The sequence below is a fragment of the Peromyscus leucopus genome, chromosome 1 (genome assembly GCF_004664715.2).
Source record: "Peromyscus leucopus breed LL Stock chromosome 1, UCI_PerLeu_2.1, whole genome shotgun sequence".
Lineage (NCBI taxonomy): Eukaryota > Metazoa > Chordata > Mammalia > Rodentia > Cricetidae > Peromyscus > Peromyscus leucopus.
In genome coordinates this window covers 104,102,117-104,124,627 of record NC_051063.1, presented here as the reverse complement: position 1 = coordinate 104,124,627, position 22,511 = coordinate 104,102,117, and the positions used below count along the sequence as shown (strand labels likewise).

Sequence of the window (22,511 nt, the reverse complement as noted above, 5' to 3'; positions counted from 1 at the left end):
TTACCACCGATCTGCATTCAGCGTGTTTCCTAAGCATGAACAGCCTGCCTCTCTGCTGGCACGCTTAAGGAGAGATCGCCCTCTACTGGCCCATGCTGCAACTGCATCCCAAAAAAGATGAGGGCGGTTCTTGAGAAGGCGTATGTGATGCTACATTTATAAAATAACATTTATATTAAACATTTAAAAAATCTGGCTTGTTGTGTAAAACAAACTTGAAAAAGTCAAGCTGAACAGAACTGGCTGTTCAATCTTGGCTGGTTGAAGAGTCTGAAAAGGCTCAGGGTGACAGCTAGCAACTGTTCTCCCCATCAGGGCTCTCGGGCCAGCACCTTGACTGGTTACGGAGCAGAGCGACACCATTCACCTCTGGGTCACCCTGCAAAGGAGCAGGCACACGGTGGGAGCAAGGAATAGCAGATAGGAGCCTGACCATCGATACAACCCCTGCTAACACCCGCTCTCCCTCAAGGTGTATCCGCCCAAAGCCTGGGAGCCACGGAGCCCCACCCCTGAGCGGGAAGTTGAAGGACTCAAGGATGGGGTGACACCAGGAAAGGATATAGACTTAGGGCCGGGGTTCGAAGCCCACCTCCCCGCTGCTGGCTTTGGTATGTGACTCCTTTCTGTTGTTTTGTTTTTAATCTGAACTGACTAAGTAGTCAAGCCTGGTCCTGAACACCTGGTCCTCTGGTCTCCCACTCAAGTGCTGAGGTCACGGGCACACCACCACACCTGGCTCGTTTAGCACTGTTTCCTGTTTTGGAGACAGGGTCTTGCTTTGCATCCAGCCTAGTCCTAAGCTCCCCACTCTGCCTCTACCTCCAAAGCACTAAGATGACAGGCAGGTGCCACCACATGCGGCCAGCCTTACCACTGTTATTTAAATCCTGCTCTTGCAGGAATCCTACCAACCCACTTTGCGTGGCATGGTCACCTCTGCTTTGGCGTCTGTTTCTGAACTTCTGCGTCTTTGGTCCCTCGTTCAAAGCAGCTCATAATTTCTCCCTCACAAGGCTTACAAAAGTTGAGGCAATTGCACACACACACACACGCACACACACACGCACGCACGCACGCGCACGTGCACGCAGGCAATATGCGAGATGCTGCGTGCATCTGAGATATGCATTTGGGACAAGGGCTATTGTGATCTCCGCTCTACAGCCAGGGCAGGTGAGGCCCAAGTGCACCCACGATCTGTTCTAGCTTACACAGCTGACCAAGAAGTGTAGCCATGTGTGCGCAGCAGAGTCACGCTCCAGAACCCTGGAGGGACCTGTCTTCCATCCATACGCCCAGGCTATGGCACCCCCATGCCTTGGGTTCAAGTGGCAATCTCCTGTTCGCCTCTCCCTCTCCCCTCCCACCCAGAAACCTCAGTTTGGAGTCTTCACCTCCAGCCCTGCTGTCACAGGGCCCAGCAGACTCAGACGCCAGGCCTGCCTGCTCTGTGTTCTCCGCTCTCCTCCCTGCCCACAGACACGAGGAGAGACACCATCTTTCTCTTCACTCTGAGAGGACACATGAACAACTTCATTTTACAGGTGAAACTAAGGACTAGAGAAGTGATCCAACTCCTGTCGCCCCGAAGGAGACAAGTGACTCAAAGCCAGGGCTGTCTGTCCACACAGCCACTAGCTCTTAACTAGGGGATGGCCATGGGCCCTTGCCGTGGCTACTCTTCCGGTCTGACATCTTAGGAATCCCTCCTCAGGTTTTCTTGTGCCCACAGGAGACCCCAGCCCTTGCCTGGCCTCCTGCCCTTCTCCTTGGCAGCCACACCGGGCACTTCCGGTCTCCTCTCTGCTCCAGGTTCCTCCACTGTCCTGGTCTTTGCTTGTGTTGTGTGCTCGGCCTGTTCCCCTCAATGAGCTCTCTGTTGAAATCCTACCCACCCGTTCAGGTCTCTGCTGGACACTCCAAACCCAGAGTCACCTTCCCCGAGCCCACACAGGGAAGTATTCATCCTATGCTCTTATATCTATGGACATTTTTTTAAAATTTTATTTATTTATTATGTACACAGAAGAGGGTACCAGATCTCATTACAGATGGTTGTGAGCCACCATATGAGTGCTAGGAATTGAACTCAGGACCTCTGGAAGAACAGTCGGTGCTCTTAACCTCTGAGCCATCTCTCCAGTCCCTGGACATTTTTATAAAAACATAGGCAATGTATTTTTTGTGGTGAAACAGACAAAAAACAAAATTGGTCATTTTAACCAGTTTCTTTCATTTGTTTTTTTAAATAGTTTCTCATGCATTCTAGGTTACCCTTGAACTATCTATTAGTCAAAGATGACCTTGTACTTTTGATTTTCTTGCCTCTGCCTCCTGAGTGCTGGGATCACAGGTGTGGGCCACCACACCTGGTTTATGCAGTGCTGGGGATCAAACGCAGGACTTCTTGCATGCTAGATCACCCACTCTTTTGAGCTGGCCCCACTTTAATCAGTTTTAAATGCACAGATTAGTATATACACATTCACACTGTTGTAAACACCTACTTCCTCTCCCAGCTGGAAGCTCTGGACCACTGCACTAACACCCCATCTCCCCTTCCCCAGCCCCAGCCTCCCCTGGACACCGCTACCACCTACCATCCCACTTTCTATCCCCGAAAGCCTGCCGACTCCAAGCACCTTGGAATGCACACCATCCAGCACCGGTTGTTAGGTGGGTGGCTTGTTTCGATTAGCACAGCGTCCTCGAGGTTCCCCAGTGTTGCAGCATGGGTCGGAATCACCCTCTCTTTCAAGTGGAGGACTGCCCATATATGTATACACACGCTTGAATTCTGTACCACCATCTGTCATCAGATGTGACTTCTCTGGCTGGTGACTGCTACTCTCCTGAATAGCCCATGAGCTCCAGGGAACAGATTCCTGTCCCTCGGGCTCACTGCTGAATGGCAACCCCTGCCCTGCCCTGTCCTGCCCAGAGAATAGCGTTTGGTCTACAGAAGGGCTCTGTACAGATCTGTGGAATCGGGAGAGGGAAGGAAGAAAGACGGTTGATTGTTTCTAGATATTTATTTCCTGGGTTCTACTTCACCCTGAGCTGTGTGCCTTGAGTGAGCTCATCTTTAATTGTGCTTGTGAGCTCCATTTCAGCACACATACCCAGGTTCTGGGCCTCTGCAGTACACACAGAGCTGAGCCTCAGTTTACCAACCTGCCATAGATACACCTATCCATCCTCTGTTCTCCACCTCTCCCAGGCCAGGGGCCCAGGCACAGACCTGACTTCCCACCTCATGCCCACCCCCCAGTCCCTGGAACCCACCTGACCTGAGTAGCTCACCTCCTAAGTGTCTGTCCCGCTCTGTCCCTCCTACAGCTGGTGCCCTTCCTGGAACTCTGTGGCCCTGGCTTGGTCTCCTGCCATTCAGCTTTCCAGCAGTCACACAGACTTCTCAAAGCACATACCTAGCTCAAAACCCTCTGATGAATCTCCAGGAACCCCACTGTGGTTCAAGTCCTTCTGGAGTTCAAGGACCCCATGGGATGACCCCTGCTGGCTCCTGCAACATCACCCAAGACCTAGGGAGCCTTCCTTCCCTGACGGCACACTGGTCCAGCGTCTCCCATGCCTCTAGAGCAGTGGTTCTCAACCTTCCTAATGCTGCGACTCTTTAATTCATGCTCTGGTGACCCCCCCCATCATAAAATTATTTTCATTGTTATTTCATAACTTCAATTTTGCTGCTGTTATGAATCTTAATGCAAATATCTGATATGCAGGATATCAGATATGCAACCCCAAAGGGGTCGAGACCCACAGGTTGAGAACTACTGCTCTAGAGTGTCCCATATACTCAGTAGGGTTCTTCCTTCCCTCGTCCTTGGGCTTCCTGTCCTGGACCATGGCTTGCCCACAGCAGACATTCAGTATTTAATTCTGGTCACAGAAAAGGCACTGTCAAGGATCAAAACTGGGGTCCAGGGCTGCTGAGGGAACATGGAAACAATGGGGTGGAGACTCCTGCACTGTCTGGGACCCCTATCCTCACCTACCCTGCAGGGGGTGACCTCTTCCTTCAGGGTGGCCACGTTGGGGTTCTCCACATGTAGGTGCTATAAGCTAGGGACACAGCTCTTTGGTCTCAACCCCTGTCCACATGGGTAATCCCACATGCCTGCTGCCCACACTTGGAATGTTGCTCTCAGGCCTAGGCCATGGGCCTCACCTGCATCAGGGTGCGCAGTGACTCCACATACGATTGCTCTGTGTCCAGCAGGGTCATGGTCACGTGCTTCCGCATGTCCTGTGGGGACAGGAGTAGAAGGTGAGTGGTCCTTTGTTCCCCTTAGCTACACGCAAGCTCATCTGCACACTCTGAGAGTCCATCTGATCCTTTCCCTGCCTGCTTCTCGCTCCCAGAGATAGTTTCCCAAAGGACCCAGGGCCTCCGTCCTGCCAGGCCTCCGCGGGGGCATTCTCTGCTGGGAACATTCTCTGCTCCCCTGAGTCGATCCCTGTTCTCCCACCCCAACAGGTTCTGGACAAAGACAAAAGGCCAACAACAATGAACCCTCCTATTTACAAAGGGAGATGCCTGCGGCTACACCCACTCTAGGGACTGACTCTGAAAACGCCAAGTTCCAGCTTGCGGGACGAGGACATGTTCAACCTGGCTGTGTGTCGCAGCATGAGCAGAGGACGCTGTCACCTCCTGCTAGAAGAAGACACTGTAGCCCAGGGAAGTAAAGTTGGTGCTAGAAGCCACAGAGCTGGAGGTGTCAGGGTCCTCACAAGGCTGGATCCTCCCTTGCACCAGCTCTGGGCCTTCATTTCCCCAGTCCTCTTGACCACCTGTGTGGTACAGAGTTTCTCCAGTTCTTCTATTTTCTATTCTGTTTTCTTTGCATGTGCATGTGTGTATGGCGGGGGATCTGTGTGCACACATGTGCAGGTTTGATCACCCATGCATGCGTGTGTGAACACAAGAGGCCAGTGTCAGGTGTCTCCCTCCATTGCTTCCCACATTAATTGATTAATTACTTATTTATTTTTTGACACAGACTCTCTCGCTGAGCCTGGAGTTCACCGTCCCAGCCCTTCTCTGCTCTCCAGCACTGGGGTCACAGACGCACACTGCTGGGGTCACAGACACACACTACTGGGGTCACAGACGCACACTGCCGGGGTCACAGACGCACACTGCCGGGTCACAGCACACACTGCCGGGGTCACAGACGCACACTGCCGGGGTCACAGACACACACTGCCGGGGTCACAGACACACACTGCTGGGGTCACACACTGCGGGGTCACAGACGCACACTGCCGGGGTCACAGACGCACACTGCCGGGGTCACAGGCGCACACTGCAGGGGTCACAGACGCACACTGCCGGGGTCACAGCGCACACGCCGGGTCACAGACACACACTGCCGGGGTCACAGCGCACACTGCGGGTCACAGACGCACACTGCCGGGGTCACAGACGCACACTGCGGGGTCACAGACGCACACTGCGGGGTCACAGACCACTGCCGGGGTCACAGACGCACACTGCAGGGGTCACAGACGCACACTGCCGGGGTCACAGACAGTCACACACACTGCAGCACACTGCGGGTCACAGACGCACACTGCAGGGGTCCAGACGCACACTGCGGGGTCACAGACGCACACTGCTGGGGTCACAGACGCACACTGCAGGGGTCACAGGCGCACACTGCTGGGGTCACAGACGCACACTGCGGGGTCACAGACGCAGGGGTCACAGCGCACACTGCAGGGGTCACAGCGCACACTGCGGGGTCACAGACACACTGCTGGGGTCACAGACACAGACCACACTGCGGGGTCACAGACGCACACTGCGGGGTCACAGACGCACACTGCGGGGTCACAGCGCACACTGCAGGGGTCACAGACACACTGCTGGGGTCACACACTGCAGGGGTCACAGACGCACACTGCAGGGGTGGGTCACAGACGCACACTGCTGGGGTCACAGACGCACACTGCTGGGGTCACAGGCGCACACTGCTGGGGTCACAGGCGCACACTGCTGGGGTCACAGATGCACACTGCTGGGGTCACAGACGCACACTGCTGTGCCTGGCTTTTACAATTCTGGGACTGCAAACACAGGTACTCACGCTTATCCTCTTTCTCTTTTTGAGACAGGGCCTTACACAGACCAGGATAACCTTGACTTCCTGCCCCTCCTGCATCCACTCCCCCAGTGCTAGGGTTGCAGGGATGTGCTACCACATCTGGCTTATGGCACAGCTGGAGAGCAACCCAGTGCTCTGCACGTGCGCTAGGCAAGCACTGCACCCACTGAGCTACGAGCCCAGCCTAGTCTCCTCACTTTCAGAATGGGGGCGTGAGGGAGGGCGACCCAGTCACTGATGCTTACAGAGGACCCAGGAGTTCCCCGGGGCTTGTTCAGTATCTGCACCCCCATCCCAAGGAGCTGACTCCTGCCCCTGTCAAGGTAAGCTCTATCCCGGGAAGACTTTGGTAGAAACAAGCTTGGGAATGTGTCTGGGCTCGGGCCCCTGAGGCAGAGCTCGCCTGCTGCCAGCCTCAGTGGTCCCCAGTCTTCTCCCGGAAACCTTCCCACAGAGCACGCGTCCCATGGCAGCCTCTCCGCCCTGGCAGGGCCTCCTGCCGAGCTCCATACTGACACTCAAAGACTGGCCCTTGGCCAGGTGTGAGGCTCCCACATCTGGCTGGGCTGTGCCTAGGGCTCCAGCCATCCAGGCCTGCAGGTTCTTCATCGTGTGGGGATTCCAGAATGAGTGCTTGTGCTTGGGCATGCCTCCAGTCCTCACCACAAGAGCCCCTTAAGGCAGAGACTCCGTGAGGGGGACTGACCTTTGTCCCTGGTCTGCTCGGAGACACAAGTTCTGGGCCCACCTGGCCTCACCACTACTTGCCTTTTAAATGCTATTAATATCTGTTTTTTTTTTTTTTTTTTGTTTTTTTTTGTTTTTTTTTGTTGAGACGAGGTCTTGCTCTGTAGTTCAGTACACAGCCCAGGATGCCTCGGCCTCCCTCATGCTAGAGCCACAGCCCAGCATGCCCCGCTGACTGCTCGCTTTTCTGGCCATGGTAGGCTCACTTTAGGTGCTGTGCGCTCTGACCTTAGAACTGAGGAATCAGTCTTGTTCCTTCATAACTGACCAGGAGGCACACTCAGCAGTGGACTCCTGAGTGACAGACATCTCCTCGGGACCCAGAAGGCAGGGTTGCTCCATCTCTCCAAGCTCTGGGTTGTATAGATGTACCTTAGGCCCCACCTTAGAGCAGGCCATTTATACTGGGTGCTTCTGGGGCTTTTCAAAACTTAAAGCAGCCCTGGGTCTCCCATGTCCACCCCTGTGCTGGCAGCTCTAGGGACACCTCAGTACCCCACAAGGACGTGTAACCTCCTGTCAGCCTTACACAGCTCCAGGATACAAGAGCTGTCAGCCACTGCACAGATGAGCCAAGTCAGAGAAGTGACGTGACTTGCCTAAGACCGTATGGCCAGGGACAGACAGAGCAAGGCCCAGAGCCTCTGCAGCCGCCTCATGCAGAGCCTTAGAAATGCACCCCACATTTCTATTTACACTGACCAGCCACCTCAGGCCACAGAGTTCTCCAGCTCTGCCCCATCCATCTGTGGGACTTTGGTGGCCTTGCTTCCATACCCCTTTTTGAAGTGGAATAATAACCCTGTGGTCCTGGTACCATCCAAGCTTGGTGACGGGGAACAGGGAGGTGTCCACACACACACACGCACACGCACGCGCGCGCGCACATACACACACACACACACACACACACACACACACACACACACACGCACACACACAGTGGCCCTCACTGTCTCTTCTCATTTCACCTCACTGAGACTTCACGGGAAGTTTTCTGACTCTAAGACAGCCAGACCGGCCTTTGGGCCTCACGGCCACTGTCCCCTGCCCACACTCACTGGCCTGCCAGCCTCAACCTGGGTCATGGTCAGAGAAGTTTCCTGCAAGGCAGGGCTGGCGCTAGGCCTGCTGGCCGGGAGGCTGGGGTGGCGGAGGGAGCTGACGCAGCAGCGACCTCTCGCAGTCTCCTCCCTGCACAGCGGGCTGTCATTCAGCTGTCAGGTAAAGCACAGAAAACAAGGCCAGCTCCTTGTCACTGCATGGAGCACCCTCTGCACGTGTCCAGACACGGGAGCAGGGGGGGGGGCGGGGGACGGGACGATGCAGCTGTCAACCAGATCGGCAGGCCCACCTGTTCCAGGCAGGCCAGCCTTCGGCTCCGCTTCCCTCCAGATCCCCTCACCACAGGCAGGGCCCTGGCCTGGGGACCAGGGAGGTGTGGGAAGGTGGAAGAGGGTGCGGGGTACTCTTCTGTTATTAAACCCAAAGACTGAGACCCTGATGTACCCAGCGTGAAGACACACACACACACAGAGAAGCCATGAAGGCGAGATGCCCTGCGTCAAATCAAAACTGCAGCCCAGCTATCCAACGGCGAGCTAGGCCCTCCTGCCCAGAGACCTGGAGCAATACACACACACACACACACACACACACACACACACACACACACACACACACACAGTACAGTCCCCATTGTGCCCAGAGCCTGGAACAGAGTCTCGGCCTAGACAAACATATAAAACAAGGCAGCATCCTTGGGACCCTCCCCTCCCCCTCCAGAAAGGCAGCCGGAGGCAGGAATGGGGATGCCACCTTTTCCACAGCACCACAGTATGACATCCCAGGCCCATAGTTCCAGTGCGGAGATGGTAAAGGGGATGCAATGCTGGCTACCTCTAGCTACATACATACAGCTGTGGCCCCTCAAACCTGAGGGAGGGAGGCTAGAAATCTGGCTTTCCTGGGACCCAGGGGACCCCAGCAACAAATCCGCTTTCACCTGATCCACTTTACCAAAGCGTACTGTCCTGGGCCTTGAACCTTGGTGCCCAGCCAACCCCACCAGCGCGGTCCTCACCATCAACCTCTCCGCCTTCATCTAAGGTCAGCCCTCCCGAAGCCCAGGGTTGGCAGGCAGGCAGGCAGGCTCCTGGTGTCTGATCCAAGTTCCAGGCCTTGCTCTCCAGCATCTGCCCACGCATCTCCCCCCATCCTGGGGCTGCGGCATCCTAGGCCAAGACCCAGGTTCCCGGCTGCCCCTCCCCCTCCCAGTACCTGGGCCTCCCCCGGCTCCTCCGTAGTGTCAGAGCCCCCGCCCCCGGCGGACTCCCCGGAGGCGGCGGCTGGGCCCAGATCGCGCATGTCTTCCAGCGCGATGGTGAACTGGGCCAGGGTCTTCACCATCTGCAGCATGCGGCCGGGCCGCCGCCGGGGCGGGCACTGTGCAGAGTCGGAGGGCCCCCTCCCACCCGCGCTCCTCCGGGGCCTCGGCCCCGCCGCGGTGGCGGTGGCGGCGTTAGTAGCAGCGACCGTGTGAGCACAGCCGCCGGTGGCGCTGCGGCCTCCTCCGCGCCGGGAGTGCGCGCAGCGTCGCAGGGGGAGAGTCCCGCCCTCGGCGCGCCGCCCCTTATCCCGCAACAAGCCCAGCGTCTGCAGGGCCTGGCACCCCCGCCCCAGGACACAAGTCACACACCCCCGCGGACAAAGACGCCCCCACTGCTGCATCTAGAGCGCACGCACGCACGCACGCACACAGATTTACACCCAGGAGCCATGGATGACCAGTCAGTATAGGAGAGGCCCAGGGGCTGGGTGGATCAGAGGACGGCAGAGTCAAGTGCATTAACAAACACTGTTCCCATACAGATCCCAAATCCTGACACCCAAGGAACCTGACCCAACACCGCTCACAATCACGCGGACTTCCTTGTTCAACAACTACAGCCTGGCAGAAGCAGGGAACTATGCGGAATCAAGGTCGGATCTCTGGAAACCTCACTGGCTCCAGCTCTGGGAGGGGGGCTCGGATGTGACAGAGGGGCTGTCACCCAAAGCACCCACATTGAGTCACCCCAACCCTACCACCACCTCACCCAGCTCAGTCAGTGTTCTGTACCTGGCTCCAACCCTTCCGGCGCCTCTCTCTCCCCAGGACCCACCGGGGAGGGGCTCTGACCATCCCCCATTTGCCCGCCCCCCCAAACTCCCTGGTGTTTGTTTAAACGTGACTCCCAGGCTCTCTCCTCAAATCCCAGGAAGAGGCCAGACCCTACCCCAGACCCACTTAAGCAGGACTGGAGTGTGGTGATGAACAGCTTTGACACTAGCTCCGGTGGGCACTAGGAAGGGGTCCACACAGCCTGCCGCTGTGCCTTAACCCTGCCTGGCTCCATCTCCTTCAACACTGGGGATTCCCACACTCGCCAAGCTCCCAGCGGACGCCCTCTCTCCAACCTGTTCTCTCTGGATTTCCTGAGCAATGGGATACTGGACCTCCATCACCCAAGCCAGGCTTAACCTCGTCCTCCCCACACCCTTTCTTTGCACCCTAGCCACCCCTCTCCCCTGCCTCAGGGCCTCGACCTAAGCCGGTTCCCTCCCCTAGCAATCAATGCCTTTTCTTTTCCTTTAAGACCAATTTCTACACAAATGTCACCTCCTCTAGGAAGCCCTCCTGGGTCCTCAGGTTAGGTCTTGTGTGTCTTTTCTGTGTTCTTTGGTTTTCCTTATCCTAATCATAGACAGTCTGCAATAATACATTTGGACAATGACTAGATTGACGCCCCTTTCTGCCTGGAGACTGCTGGCTCCCTGAGGTAAGGGACCAAGGCACTGAACACAGGTGACACATGGTTGGTTAACAGACCAGTCTCCAATAGCTCTCCTCCGTTTTCCAGCCAGCCTGTGCAAGCTTCCAGGCATCCATCTGGCATGGAGGTCCCTGCATCCCTGTATCCTGTTCTGCTTCCTCAGCCCCACTCTCCAAACAATTCAGCCCTCCAGCTCCACACTCCACACCCTGTGCTAAGGAGATTTTTTTGTTAAAGATTTACTTATTTTTAATTTATGTGTATGAGTGTTCTGCCTGCATGTGTGCCTTCCTGGTACCCACAGAGACCAGAAGAGGGTGTTGGATCCAGGCACCCAAACCAGAGACCTCTGTAAAAGCAAGTGCTCTTAAATGCTGAGCCATCTCTCCAACCCAGGAGCTGTTGTTTTTTAGCACCCGCCCTCAAGGTCTCATGTAGTCCAGGGTGGCATTAAACTGGTCAGTGGAGACTGACCTTGAACTTCTGGTCCTTCCCTAAGCACCTCCCCACTCTGGGATTACGGGCATGCACTACCATGCCTGGTTTGTATCCTGCCCAGGGTTGAAGCCAGGGTCTTGTGCATGCCACGCAAGTACTCTGCCAGCCTAGTTCCTCCCTAGCACCTCTAATGTTTGCTACCAGTACTGAAGATTGAAGTTGAAACCTCACGAATGCCAAGCAAGGGGCACGTGGGCTTTCTTCCTGGGGATGTTGCTTGTTTGAACCTGGGTCTCCCCATGTAGCTCAGGCTACCCTGAACTCATGATCCTGCTGGGGATGTAGCTGAGTACAAGAGGGCTTGCCTAGCCTGTGTGAGGTCATGGGTCCAATCCCTAGAACCCCCCCCCTTTTTTTTTAAAGTGCTGGGCTGGAGAGATGGCTCAGAGGTTAAGAGCACTGACTGTTCTTCCAAAGGTCCTGAGTTCAATTCCCAGTCACCACATGGTGGCTCACAACCATCTGTAATGAGATCTGATGCCCTCTTCTGTGCAGGCATACATGCAGACAGAACACTATATGCATAATAAATAATAAATCTTTTTTTAAAATGTGCTTATAACTATTGCCTGTGCAAGATGGCATACATCTATAATCTCAACACTTGGGAGGTAGAGGCAGGAGGCTCAGCAATTCAAGGTCATCCTCAACTATCTAGTGAATCAAGGCCAGCCTAGCCATAAGAAGCCCTGCCTCAGAATAAATAAATAAATAAATAAATAAATAAATAAATAAATAAATAAACAAATAAAACCAAACAACAAGCCTGGGAATGCAGTTCATCCATCGGTGGAGCTCTTGGCTGGGTGTGAGGCCCTGTCCAATTTCCAGCGCGGCAAACAAGCACACAACAAGCCCCATGATTCTCCTGCCTCCTCCTGAGTGGCATTACAAGCATGCATGCCTATGCCTGGCATAAATGAATTATTCTCAGCTACTCCTGAAAGGGCAGGCCATGGGGCTAGTATCCCAGGGCAGCAGGCACAGCACAGACGGATCAGAGCCAATAGTGAATGGACAATCTGTAGAGTCCGCTCTGCCCCCTGGGCCCCCCTGGATCAGAATAACCATTCATTTAGGAGGGAGTGTGACAGACTCTTTTCTGGCCCCTGGACTAAGAGCCCAGGACCTCCTAGGAATGTGCTGAAAAGCACATTCACCCCTCCCCCAAGAGATCTCAAACTCTACCCTAGGTTGGAGCCAGAAACCAGCTGCATGCATCTGCCTTTTCCCTTCCCAAGGGACTGCCTTGCCCATACTTCCTCCCCACAGCTTGCTCCTCCTCCTCCTCCTCATCAGGTGGGCATGTTGGGGGAAGACAGAGAGAAGGAGTATGCCCATGTCCAGGGTGGGCAGCCAGGTCTCACAGATGGCCTGAGGGCTGCCTGCTGGTCACTGCAGACCCTTAGGCCACCTTCGGCTACCAGAGTACCCCCTCCCATTTGGCCCTCTCAAACTACCTGATCTTGGCCTCATTTCTTCTTAGCAGCTGGGAGGCAGTACACAGTGTGGGAGTCTTAGCAAGGTACAGCTCAACCATCCATCCATCCATCCATCCATCCATCCATCCATCCATCCATCCATCCACCCCGCACCAGGTGCCAGCAAGACGGAATTCAGAAGAACGGATCCACCCCTGCTGGCTTCTGGGCATAACAGAGGTGGTAACCTCTGCATGGGTGAAAGCACTCGGGTCTTGAACACAGTCTGGAGCTCAAGAGGCACAGGAGGACGCGGGTGCAGGGAAAGAGACTCTGGAGCCCTCTGCCCCATGGCAGGGGGGACTTAACGCCAAAGGCAGAGGGCGCTGTGTTGCTTCGTGAAGGGTGGCTAATGGGATCCTGTGCCTGTTGCCATGGCACTGGGGGCGCCGGAGGGGCAGACAACTAAATGGAAGTCAGTCGGGGAAGGGAACAGCAGCCTAGGCTGAGGCAGAGCATCACTAGAGCTCTTTCAGGACAGCGTCTAAGGTGAGGCAGAGGGCGTCGCGTACCAGCACCCAGTGCGGGTCTGGTTCTGTGGTTCCTGAGTGCCAAGCTGGGGTGTTGATTTAATCCCACTCTTCCCTGACCCCCCAACCCGAGGCAGGGTTTCTCTGTGTAACAGCCCTGGCTATCCTGGAACTTGCTTTCTAGACCAGGCTGGCCTCGAACTCTCAGAGACCCGCCTGCCTCTGCTTCTAATCTCTGCTAGGACTAAAGGCATGCACCACCACTGCCCAGCTTAACCCCCCTCTTAGAGCTCTGCAGCTGTTTGGAGCAGGTCACAGAACAGGTTTGTTCTTTACATTTGTTTATATTTGTTATATATGGGGGTGGGTGGGCACATGTCCATGTGTGGAGGTCAGAGACAACTTTTGGGAATCCATTCTCTCCTTTCACCTGGGGACTGAACTTGGGTCTTCAGGCTTGGCAGCAAGAGACTTTACCTTCTGAGCCATCTTGCCAGCCCTGGGAAGAGTTTTTGTAAGCATGAAGGCCTGTCCTGTTTCCATACTGCATCCATATCCCACCCCAAATATCTCCCTACCACCACCAAAGAGCTAGCTGCCCACATCCTCTCTGGTCAGGGGAAGGCCAAAGGCAGGAGTCAGGAAAGGAAATGGCCAACACTCACTCCAGACCAGACCACTGGGCACCCTGGCTCTGAGAGCACCCTTCTGTCAGCCCCAGGGAATCCCTGGCTCTCCAGCATCCACCAGGTCTGTTGACAGCTTCTTCATCTCTGAGAGAATCCTGGCATCCTGCCCACCTGCTTCCAGACGCCATCCCCTCCACTGGGCTCCTGAGTCCTACCAAGACCCTGTCTGTGGGCTTGCAGCTACTGTTGGACCAGTTATGATAAAGGTTAGACGTAGGATGGACCGACGAAAGAGTGTGGGAGTGGCAGAATGCTGGAATGCGGGAAGATGAAGGGAGAAGCGGATGATGATGCTAGATCACCAGCTCAGTGGCAGACGCACACGCGACTGGTACTCAGTGGATGAGCAGCAGCCCTGAGTTTTATATCATCTCCTGCTTGATTTGTTCCATAAACACTTACTGAGCACCTACCAGATGCCAAGCGTCATGCTAGGAATTTAAAGACACAGTCTAGGGCTGGGGAGACAGACGGCTGGGCAGGTAAAAGTACTTGCCACTCAGGCCCGATGATTTAAGTTCCACCGCCAGAACCCACATAAAATGCCAGGTGGGGTGGCATGCACCCATAGTCCCAGCGCTCCTGTGGTGAGACAGGGGGCCAGAAATGAGACGTCACCCGAAGCTTAAAGGCCCACCAGCCTGGAGCGCACAGCGCGGCGTAAAGAACAAGAGAGAGCCCAGCTGGTGGAGTGTCTGCTTCACATGCTTTATAAAGCTCAGGGTTCGATCCCCGGCATCACATACACCTGGCTGCCATGGTGGCACTGTGGAGGCAGGGGGATCAGCATTCAAGGTCATTCTCAATAAACAAGATGGAGACCAGCCAGAGGTACATGAGACCCTGTCTCAAAAAGAGCAAAGGCAGTTCCCAAGAGAGACACACAGTTCTGGAAAGTGGGTTGCTGTGGGATAATCCTCTTGTGCACTGTAAAGAATTGTCACTCATTGGTTTAATAAAACGCTGATTGGCCAGGAGAGAAATGTCTGGCTACAGTAGGTCTCACCAGGCTGCATGGGAAGAGCCTCCAGTCTCTCCTGGCTGCCCAGCTGTCTTTGTCGAGAGATCTCTGGACCCTGGAGTTGCCCACACCGGTACATGGGGAGCCCGATGAGGATTCCTCACCGCCACAAATGCGGTTTGCACAGCTTTCAGGGCCAAGACTCATCATTGCTTTTCTTTTCTTTTCTTTTTTGTTTTTTTGGTTCTTTGAGACAGGGTTTCTCTGTGTAGCTTTGTGCCTTCCCTGGATCTCACTCTGTAGCCCAGGCTGGCCTTGAACTCACAGAGATCTGCCTGGCTCTGCCTCCCGAGTGCTGGGATTAAAGGCGTGCACCATCACCGCCTGGCTCATCATTGCTTTTCAAGTGCTGGCTCCTTAACCCCCAGCTGACATCAGGGCTCCATTTCTTGTAACTCTCCCATTTTATAAATCAGGAAAGCAACACTTAGGGATGTCATCTTGTTGGTAAAGGCTAGGGTCCCTCTGGCTGCCTTCAGGTCCCTTTCCTGTGGGGTCGAGCCCACTGGTTATCCAAGTCACCGTTCTCTGGTCTCTTCTACTCCAAATCAAAGACATAAACAGGTTCCCCTGAGTCAGGAACATTTTAGAGGTGAACACAATGCTGTCCGCAGGCCATGCCAGGATTAAGGAGGATAGTCCCTGGGAACCCAGCCCTGGCTCCTAGCCCAGACAGACTGTCTGGTGCTCCTGGCCTCTCCCATATCCATAAAGAGTTGGTACTACAGGTTCCCAATCTAATAGGCCATCCAGTTCCCTAATGGCTACAACCTCCTCTGCTCCTCAGAGTCATCAAAGAGACAAAAGTTCCCAAAGGATTTCGTGGCATGGAGACCAAGACGGCTGGCGCTGGAGCCATATAATTCAGGTTCAAATCCTCACTGTGCCATTTACTTAGGGTGTGGGTTGGATGAGACGCTTCATTTCCCGGGCCTCTACCCCTCCCCCACCTCCCGTCACTCATCCATTCTCCTTGGTTTCCTAGGTCACTTCCTGCGCTCTGTAGGCCCTCCCTTCTGGAAGGAGAGGCCTCTCAAGGTTTCCCAGTTCCCAGGCCTCAAAGGCAGCTGGAAGGGAAGTGTCCAAGCCACAAAGCTCTCTGGGGACCAGCTGCTCTGGGTGGGGCTCTGTGACCGATGGAAAGGAGAGCTCCAAAGCCTAAGAAGCTTCCAAGGCAGAGTCCTGCACAGAGCTCTATGTGCGACTGGAGACGGGACTATGAGTGACATTAAGTGTGTCCCATTTGTGTGGCCATCTACAGACACGACCGCACAGCAGTCCAGGGTAAGCGACCCTGTGGTTCTGCGGCAGAGGTTAAAAACTGAAGGGTTTTCAATAATGACCCAAACTGGCCACATTCAAAATAATCACAAATAGAAAATAACAACAACAGACGGACGGGCTAGTACTCATAAGGCATTTACTATATACTAGACATGGACTGAGTCACTTTCTTATCACGGCCCTCCCAGGTCATTGTGTCAAGGTGACATTTGTCAAAGCTAGTGTCCCCCTGATAGGATCATCTTCCAGGATGCTGCTGACACTCTTCTCATATGGGGATGAGACCCAGAGCCCTTCAGACTAGGTGGACCTTTGTTATTCTCTTGAACACGGGAGACAGGCAGAAGAGAGGCCACGCGGAAAACTTGTTCGGACCCCCACCCCCCTCTTTGGTGGAAGGGATTCAGCCCAGGGCTCCTCACATGCTAAGGAAGCACTCTGCTACTGAGCTACTAAGCTGTACCTCTGTTCTTCTATTTGTTTTATTTAATTTATTTATTTTAAAAGGTTGATGTTTGTTTATTACACACACACACACACACACACACACACACACACACACACGTTTTCCTGCATGTATGTATGTACACCACACGCATGCCTGGGGCTCTCAGAGGCCCGAAGAGGGTGTTGGATCCCCTGGAACTAGAGTTATGGACGGTTGTGAGCTACCATGTAGGTGCTGGGACCCAAACCCAAGTCCTCTGCAAGAGCAATTAGTCCTCTAAACTGCTGAACTGTGCCTCTGGCCCTATTATTTATCTTTCGAGAGAGGATCTCACTATGTAGCTTTGGTTAGCCTGGAATTCATCAAGATCCTCCTGCCTCTGCCTACCAAGTGCTGGAATCAAAAGTGTATGTTACCAAACCTGGCTTCCTCGAGCCTTTAAAAACAATGTGTTATATTTTGACGCAAGGTCTCATTAAGTTGCCCAAGCTAGCCCTGAACTCATCTTTTAGCCATGGCAGGCCTTGAACTTTCCTACCTCAGCCTCCTTGGTACCTAGGATGACAGGCTTTGCCATGAGGCCTGGCAGCCTGATTGTTCTTGAAGCCCAGCCTCCATCTTGGGAGGCAGCCCAGGTCACATGCCCTATATAGGCAGGTATTCCAACCGACAGCTCTGATGAGGCCCCAACCAACATCAATATTAACTGCCAGCTTGGAGATGAACGGTCCTCCATGGGGACTCCAGCCCAGGTACCACCTGACCACCAGTGCCCGGAGTGAGAAGAAACGGAAGTCCAGCGAGGCAGACTGCAAGGGGCAGAGCTCGAACACAGAGCTCTCGACATACTGACAGAGAAATGAAGCCAGCATGATTTCTGCATGGACCCACATTTCATCTGTTGGCCCACAGGGGTCTGGCTGAGATCCCAGCATGGGCAAGAGTAGAAAACTAGAGACCCACGGGCTGTAAGGAGCAAGAGGCAGCCCTCCCTCCCCAGACTGGGGCTCAAGCTTGCCTTCTGCTGGCTAAACCTGGTTGGCTCATCTCTCAGCCCAAAGAAAAATCCTTGACCACCACACTCACGGCTCATCTCAGACCCCAGGGCTTGGAATATACCGCCATGTCCTCAATGGGGACTTTACAGCTAGGTGATTTTTTTGTTTGTTTGTTTTGTTTTTGTTTTTCGAGACAAGGTCTCACTCTGTAATTTTGGTGCCTGTCCTGGATCTCGCTCTGTAGACCAGGCTGGCCTCGAACTCACAGAGATCTGCCTGGCTCTGCCTCCCGAGTGCTGGGACTAAATGCATGCGCCCCCACCGGCCAGCGCTAGCTGATGTTTAATGAGGTAGTTTTCTGCACTGCCCTACGTATGCCTTGCACTGTTCCCGAGCACCCTGTGGCTGCTCCCCAGCCCGTTCCTCCACATGCTACAGATCTACACTGTACCTGTCTTGCCCTAGGGGGTTACCCAGGACCCCAGAAGACAATACCAAAATCTGGGAGCACCTGTCTGCCTTGTCCCAGGAGCACCAAGGTCTAAAAAAGAGCCAGTTCCCACAGGTGTGCATTGACATCACGTTACAGATGAGCAAAGAGAACTTCAGTGGAGTGACCATTATCTCCAAGCAAATGGCGCAGCAGAGCGGCTGAGTGATCTCACCAGGTTGCAGAGCACATAAGTGAAAAGTCAGGCCAAGCCTAGGGCACCCTGAATTAGGCAGTGGGGGTGGGAGCTGCATCCTCTTTCCTGGATGCCTAAGAAATGTATGGCAGGGCTGGAGAGATGGCTCAGAGGTTAAGAGCACTGACTGCTCTTCCAAAGGTCCTGAGTTCAATTCCCAGCAACCACATGGTGGCTCACAACCATCTGTAATGAGATCTGGTGCCCTCTTCTGGCCTGCAGGCACGCATGCTGGATACATAATAAATAAATAAATCTTTAAAAAAAAAAAAAAAAGAAATGTATGGCAATAGAAGGGAAGTCTCAACGTCTGCCTGCCCCCAGGGCTACGTATATAATAGACATACAGTAGGTACATGCGTCTATGGACTGGCCTTCTTGGTGCGTGACTCTGGTTCCCCTTCTGTAAACAGACGAGGGAGGCAGGAAGGCAGGAAGGTTCAAGTGGGTTCTAAATTCCCCCACAAGGTCCCCTAGAGATGATGAGGTCCTATGCGGAGAAAGTACAGCTGATGAAGCCCAAGCAAGGAACTGGGGCTCCAGGGCTGCACTTCCACCAAATACCCATAGGTGGCAGCAGAGGCCGCGGGACTGGGAGTGTAGGGTATGTGACTTGAATTTAACTGCCGTGATTTTTTTTTAATGTGTTCTTTTTTTTCCTTTTTGTGTTTCTGTCACCCCGCCCCCTTCAGTTTCAAGAAGATACAGCTGAGTCTTCTAGGCTGAGAAGGAAACGTTTTTTATCCCAGATAATAGTCAGAGCGGGAGATGGGGGCTAGAGGGTTACGTCAGACCTCAACAGATGTGGAAAACATCTGAAGAGTTGGTATGTTCTGAACTCAATCTTCTCTGCCCATTTTGACCTCTCCCTCCCACTACATTACAGGTACTGAGCCAAAGTCATACCTGAGTGTGAGGCTACCCTAACCTTGGAGGACTTGCTAACTCTGGCAAGTTTCTATGTTAGACCCCCAGGACATACCTGGTAGGCCTGCACATACGCCTGTGCCTTGCCTTGGCTCAGAACCCTAGGATGTGATGACCTCCCCTAACAGCTCTAAAAATCCATTCAAATATCTGAACCTTGTTCAGAACGCTACCCAGGCCACTCAGGGCCCACGTGGTCTAATCCTCAACTGTATCACCTTCTAGCTGCAAACACCTTTTCCTCAGCCTCAGTTTCCCTGCCTGGAATGTGCCAGAACACTATGGCTCAGTGACTGCTCTAGAAAGGAGGGCTCTCTCCCATCTCTCCACCCAGTTTGGTAGCATGTAGGGAGGCTGGGGTGAGGGGTCGTGGGAACGGAAATTCCTAGGGTCTGATTCCAGCCCCTCCAATTCCCTCCTTCCTTCAGGCCCAGGCACAAATAGGGGAGCTCCATTTGTACACTGTTGATAGAGATGGGGTGTCTTGCCTGTAGGGCGGAAGATGACTCACTGGGCCATGAGCCAAGCACCCTGGGAAAGGCCAAGCCGGCCTCAGGCCAGAGCCCCAGGGAGCGGAGAACAGGGCCTGACTGAGCTGTGTATAAAGCCCAGGGCTTCTCAAGGCCCCCAAACCAAAGGAAGCTATCTTCCCCACTCACACCCCAGTGCCAGAAAGTCCTTCTGCTCAGACCACCAAAGGCCCCGGGAACTGAGGTGGATGAGTTCGTTCCACAGCTGCTGTGTGCCCTCCAGGCCAGCATGCCAGCCTGCTTACCAATGTCAGTTTCTCCTCCTCAGCATCGGGTCCCCTCCTGGGCTGCTCCTTGCTCTTGACTGGATCAAGTCCCAGCTAATCTGTGCGCTGCATCTCCCAGGGAGCCTTAAAATCTTCCCCCTTACCAAGCTCTTGTTCCCCAGTGACCATCCTCACCTCAGAGCAGGGCAGGAGCTCGCTGCCCTGTGACGAGTCCCCAGTCTGTCCTTTTTTACTATGCTACAAACCTATGAGGTGACGATCTTGCGCTGGGAAGCCACCGAGGGCACCGGAGGACAATAACAAAATCTGGGAGTTCCAGAGTGGTAGAGGAAGTACCTCCTCTATGTGTCCTGACTCTCTAAGGCCTAGAAAAGAGCCCCATACGGGCACAGCGAGGCCATCGTGTCCGTGATCAACCCTCTGGAAACGAAGGGAGAGAGGGGCCATTCCTTTCTACTGGACATGCGGATATTAAGTCCCAACACAAAGTGTCTCAGGACCTCAGGATTTTAGGGATTCTCCCTTTGGCCACAAGTACCCAAGCAGCTAGGATATACTGTGGCCTCATTTGCTTCACCCCAAGCCTGTATTCCAGGGGACACTGTTACCCACTGGTTACATCAACCCTGTGTGTCTGACTCAACCCAGAGCCTAGGGAGGTTCCTGTCACCACACCAGGCCAGCTTTCACAGCTTCCTACCCAGGGGGTGCTCGAAGACCCCTGCAAGCCAGGGGCTGTCATTGGGCCACACTGGCAGACGTCAGTGACCTCGGCTTCTGCCTGACCACCAGACCTCTTCTGCTGCTTGTGCTTCCAGGGCCTTTCCGAACGTCTCCCACCAACTAGTGACCAGCCCTAAGGCTGGACAGAGAGTCACTCACAGGAGATTCTTATCTGAAGGTCAGCTGGTGGCAGGCAGAGGCCTTGCTCCTCACATCCCAGGACCAAAGGCCACCACCTCCAGGAAGCCATCCAGGCAGCATAGACACCCACTGCCCGACTCTGAACTCCTGGAGCTTGAGCCTTGAGTCTGAGTTTCTCTGGTCTCAGTTGTCGAGAGTCAGTGGCACTGATTGGTACCACAGCGTTTACAGATGGCTACAGCACCAAGTCTCTGGAGATTTCACATCAACTCGGTGGTACAGCGAGACTCAGCAGCAAGTCAGAACTTGCTGTGTTCTCGAGACAGGCAGTGGGCTGAGACTTGAATCTTCCCTCTGCCACTGACCACTAAGTGGCTGGGACTTTGGATAAATCACTTAACTTCACAGGGCCCGAGGACAGGAAGACAGCAAAGATCTAAAAATAGTAGTTCTATCTACAGAGGGATTCCTCTCTCTGCTTACTAAGCGCTTCACAGGTGTTGGTTTTAACCTCAAAAGAAGCTCCTGGGTGGGCCCTGTTATTACCTTGTGTCACAGAGGACAAGGCAGGGCTTGAGGTCTCTCAGGCAGACAGGACTCCAGCCCCAGGGGACCTGGGTAGAAGAGGAGTTGGGACAGCTACATCTGTCCAGAGTGCCAGGAGAAGGGCTCCTTGCAGCCAGGGGCCAGCCTGAGAGTGCCAGCCTGGGCTCCCAGCACACGGACTCCACCCACACAGCCTGCTTCAATTCCACCCCGGGGAGGGTTCCTGAGTCATGGCAGACTCAGACATGGTGATCTCTGCTGGAGAAGGGGTCCGCTGTGCCATCAGATGGAAGCAAAACTCACTCGTATCCTCACACTGGATGGTCTCAACATCATTTGAAAACGGAGAGACATAAAGACAGAGAGACACAGGGCACACCTGGAGAAGACACCAGAATGTCAACAGTGGGCAGGGGCCAGGGGAGAAGGTACAGCTAGGGGCGCTCTTGATGGCTACCTGCCCTCAGGAAGGTGGGTGTGTGCCTGTTTTCTCCTCTATGATGTATAGAATGTAAAGCATTTGTTTAACACAGTACCAGGAACCAGGAGGGCGCTCAACAAACGCCAGCTGTTACGAGTAAGACTGACTGCACTGTTACATTAGGAAGAGGATCTAAGGGACTCTTGGAAGGGAGGTATCTAAGAACAACCCACCCAGCCTCCTTCAGGAGAGTCCCTGGCAGCCCCTGCTTGCAGACTCCTAGAACTGAGGCGCTCGCCCCCTCCTGTGGTACTATAGGAAGGAACATCTTACCCTAGAGAGAGGTCTACCTGGAAGCAAGGTCAGGCGTGCTGGGCCCTCCAGTCTCTGGGTACCAGCTTAGACTGCTCAGGCCAATGGATGGCTGGGGCCTCAGGAGGATCTTCCTCCATCTAGCATTCCAAAATGTTTGGTCTAGGGTTTTTCTATGGAATGATTCTCCAAGAAAAGTTGGAAGAGGCTTTCTGGATGGCTCCCATGTCCCCTGCCTAGATGACCAACTCTGTTCGTCCTGCTCTGTGCCACAAGAGTACCGTTTACTGGCAGGACTATCTGCCTTTTCCATTTTCTTGTTTGGAAAACAAATGAGAAACCAGCTGGGTCTGACCTCCTCCCCACCCCTCGACTCCCTAGTCCCTAAGGGCGGGAAGCCCTTCTGCCTCCTC

At 54.2% G+C, this 22,511-nt stretch overlaps 1 protein-coding gene across 1 annotated transcript in view; it reads right to left on the bottom strand.

Moving 5' to 3' along the window:
• Arhgef17 (Rho guanine nucleotide exchange factor 17) overlaps positions 1 to 22,511 on the bottom strand; it is a 63,085-nt gene that overhangs the window by 19,450 nt on the left and 21,124 nt on the right. Inside the window, 1 exon segment of the mRNA XM_028877542.2 lies at positions 4,193 to 4,270. Coding sequence (XP_028733375.1) covers positions 4,193 to 4,270 — 78 coding nt within the window.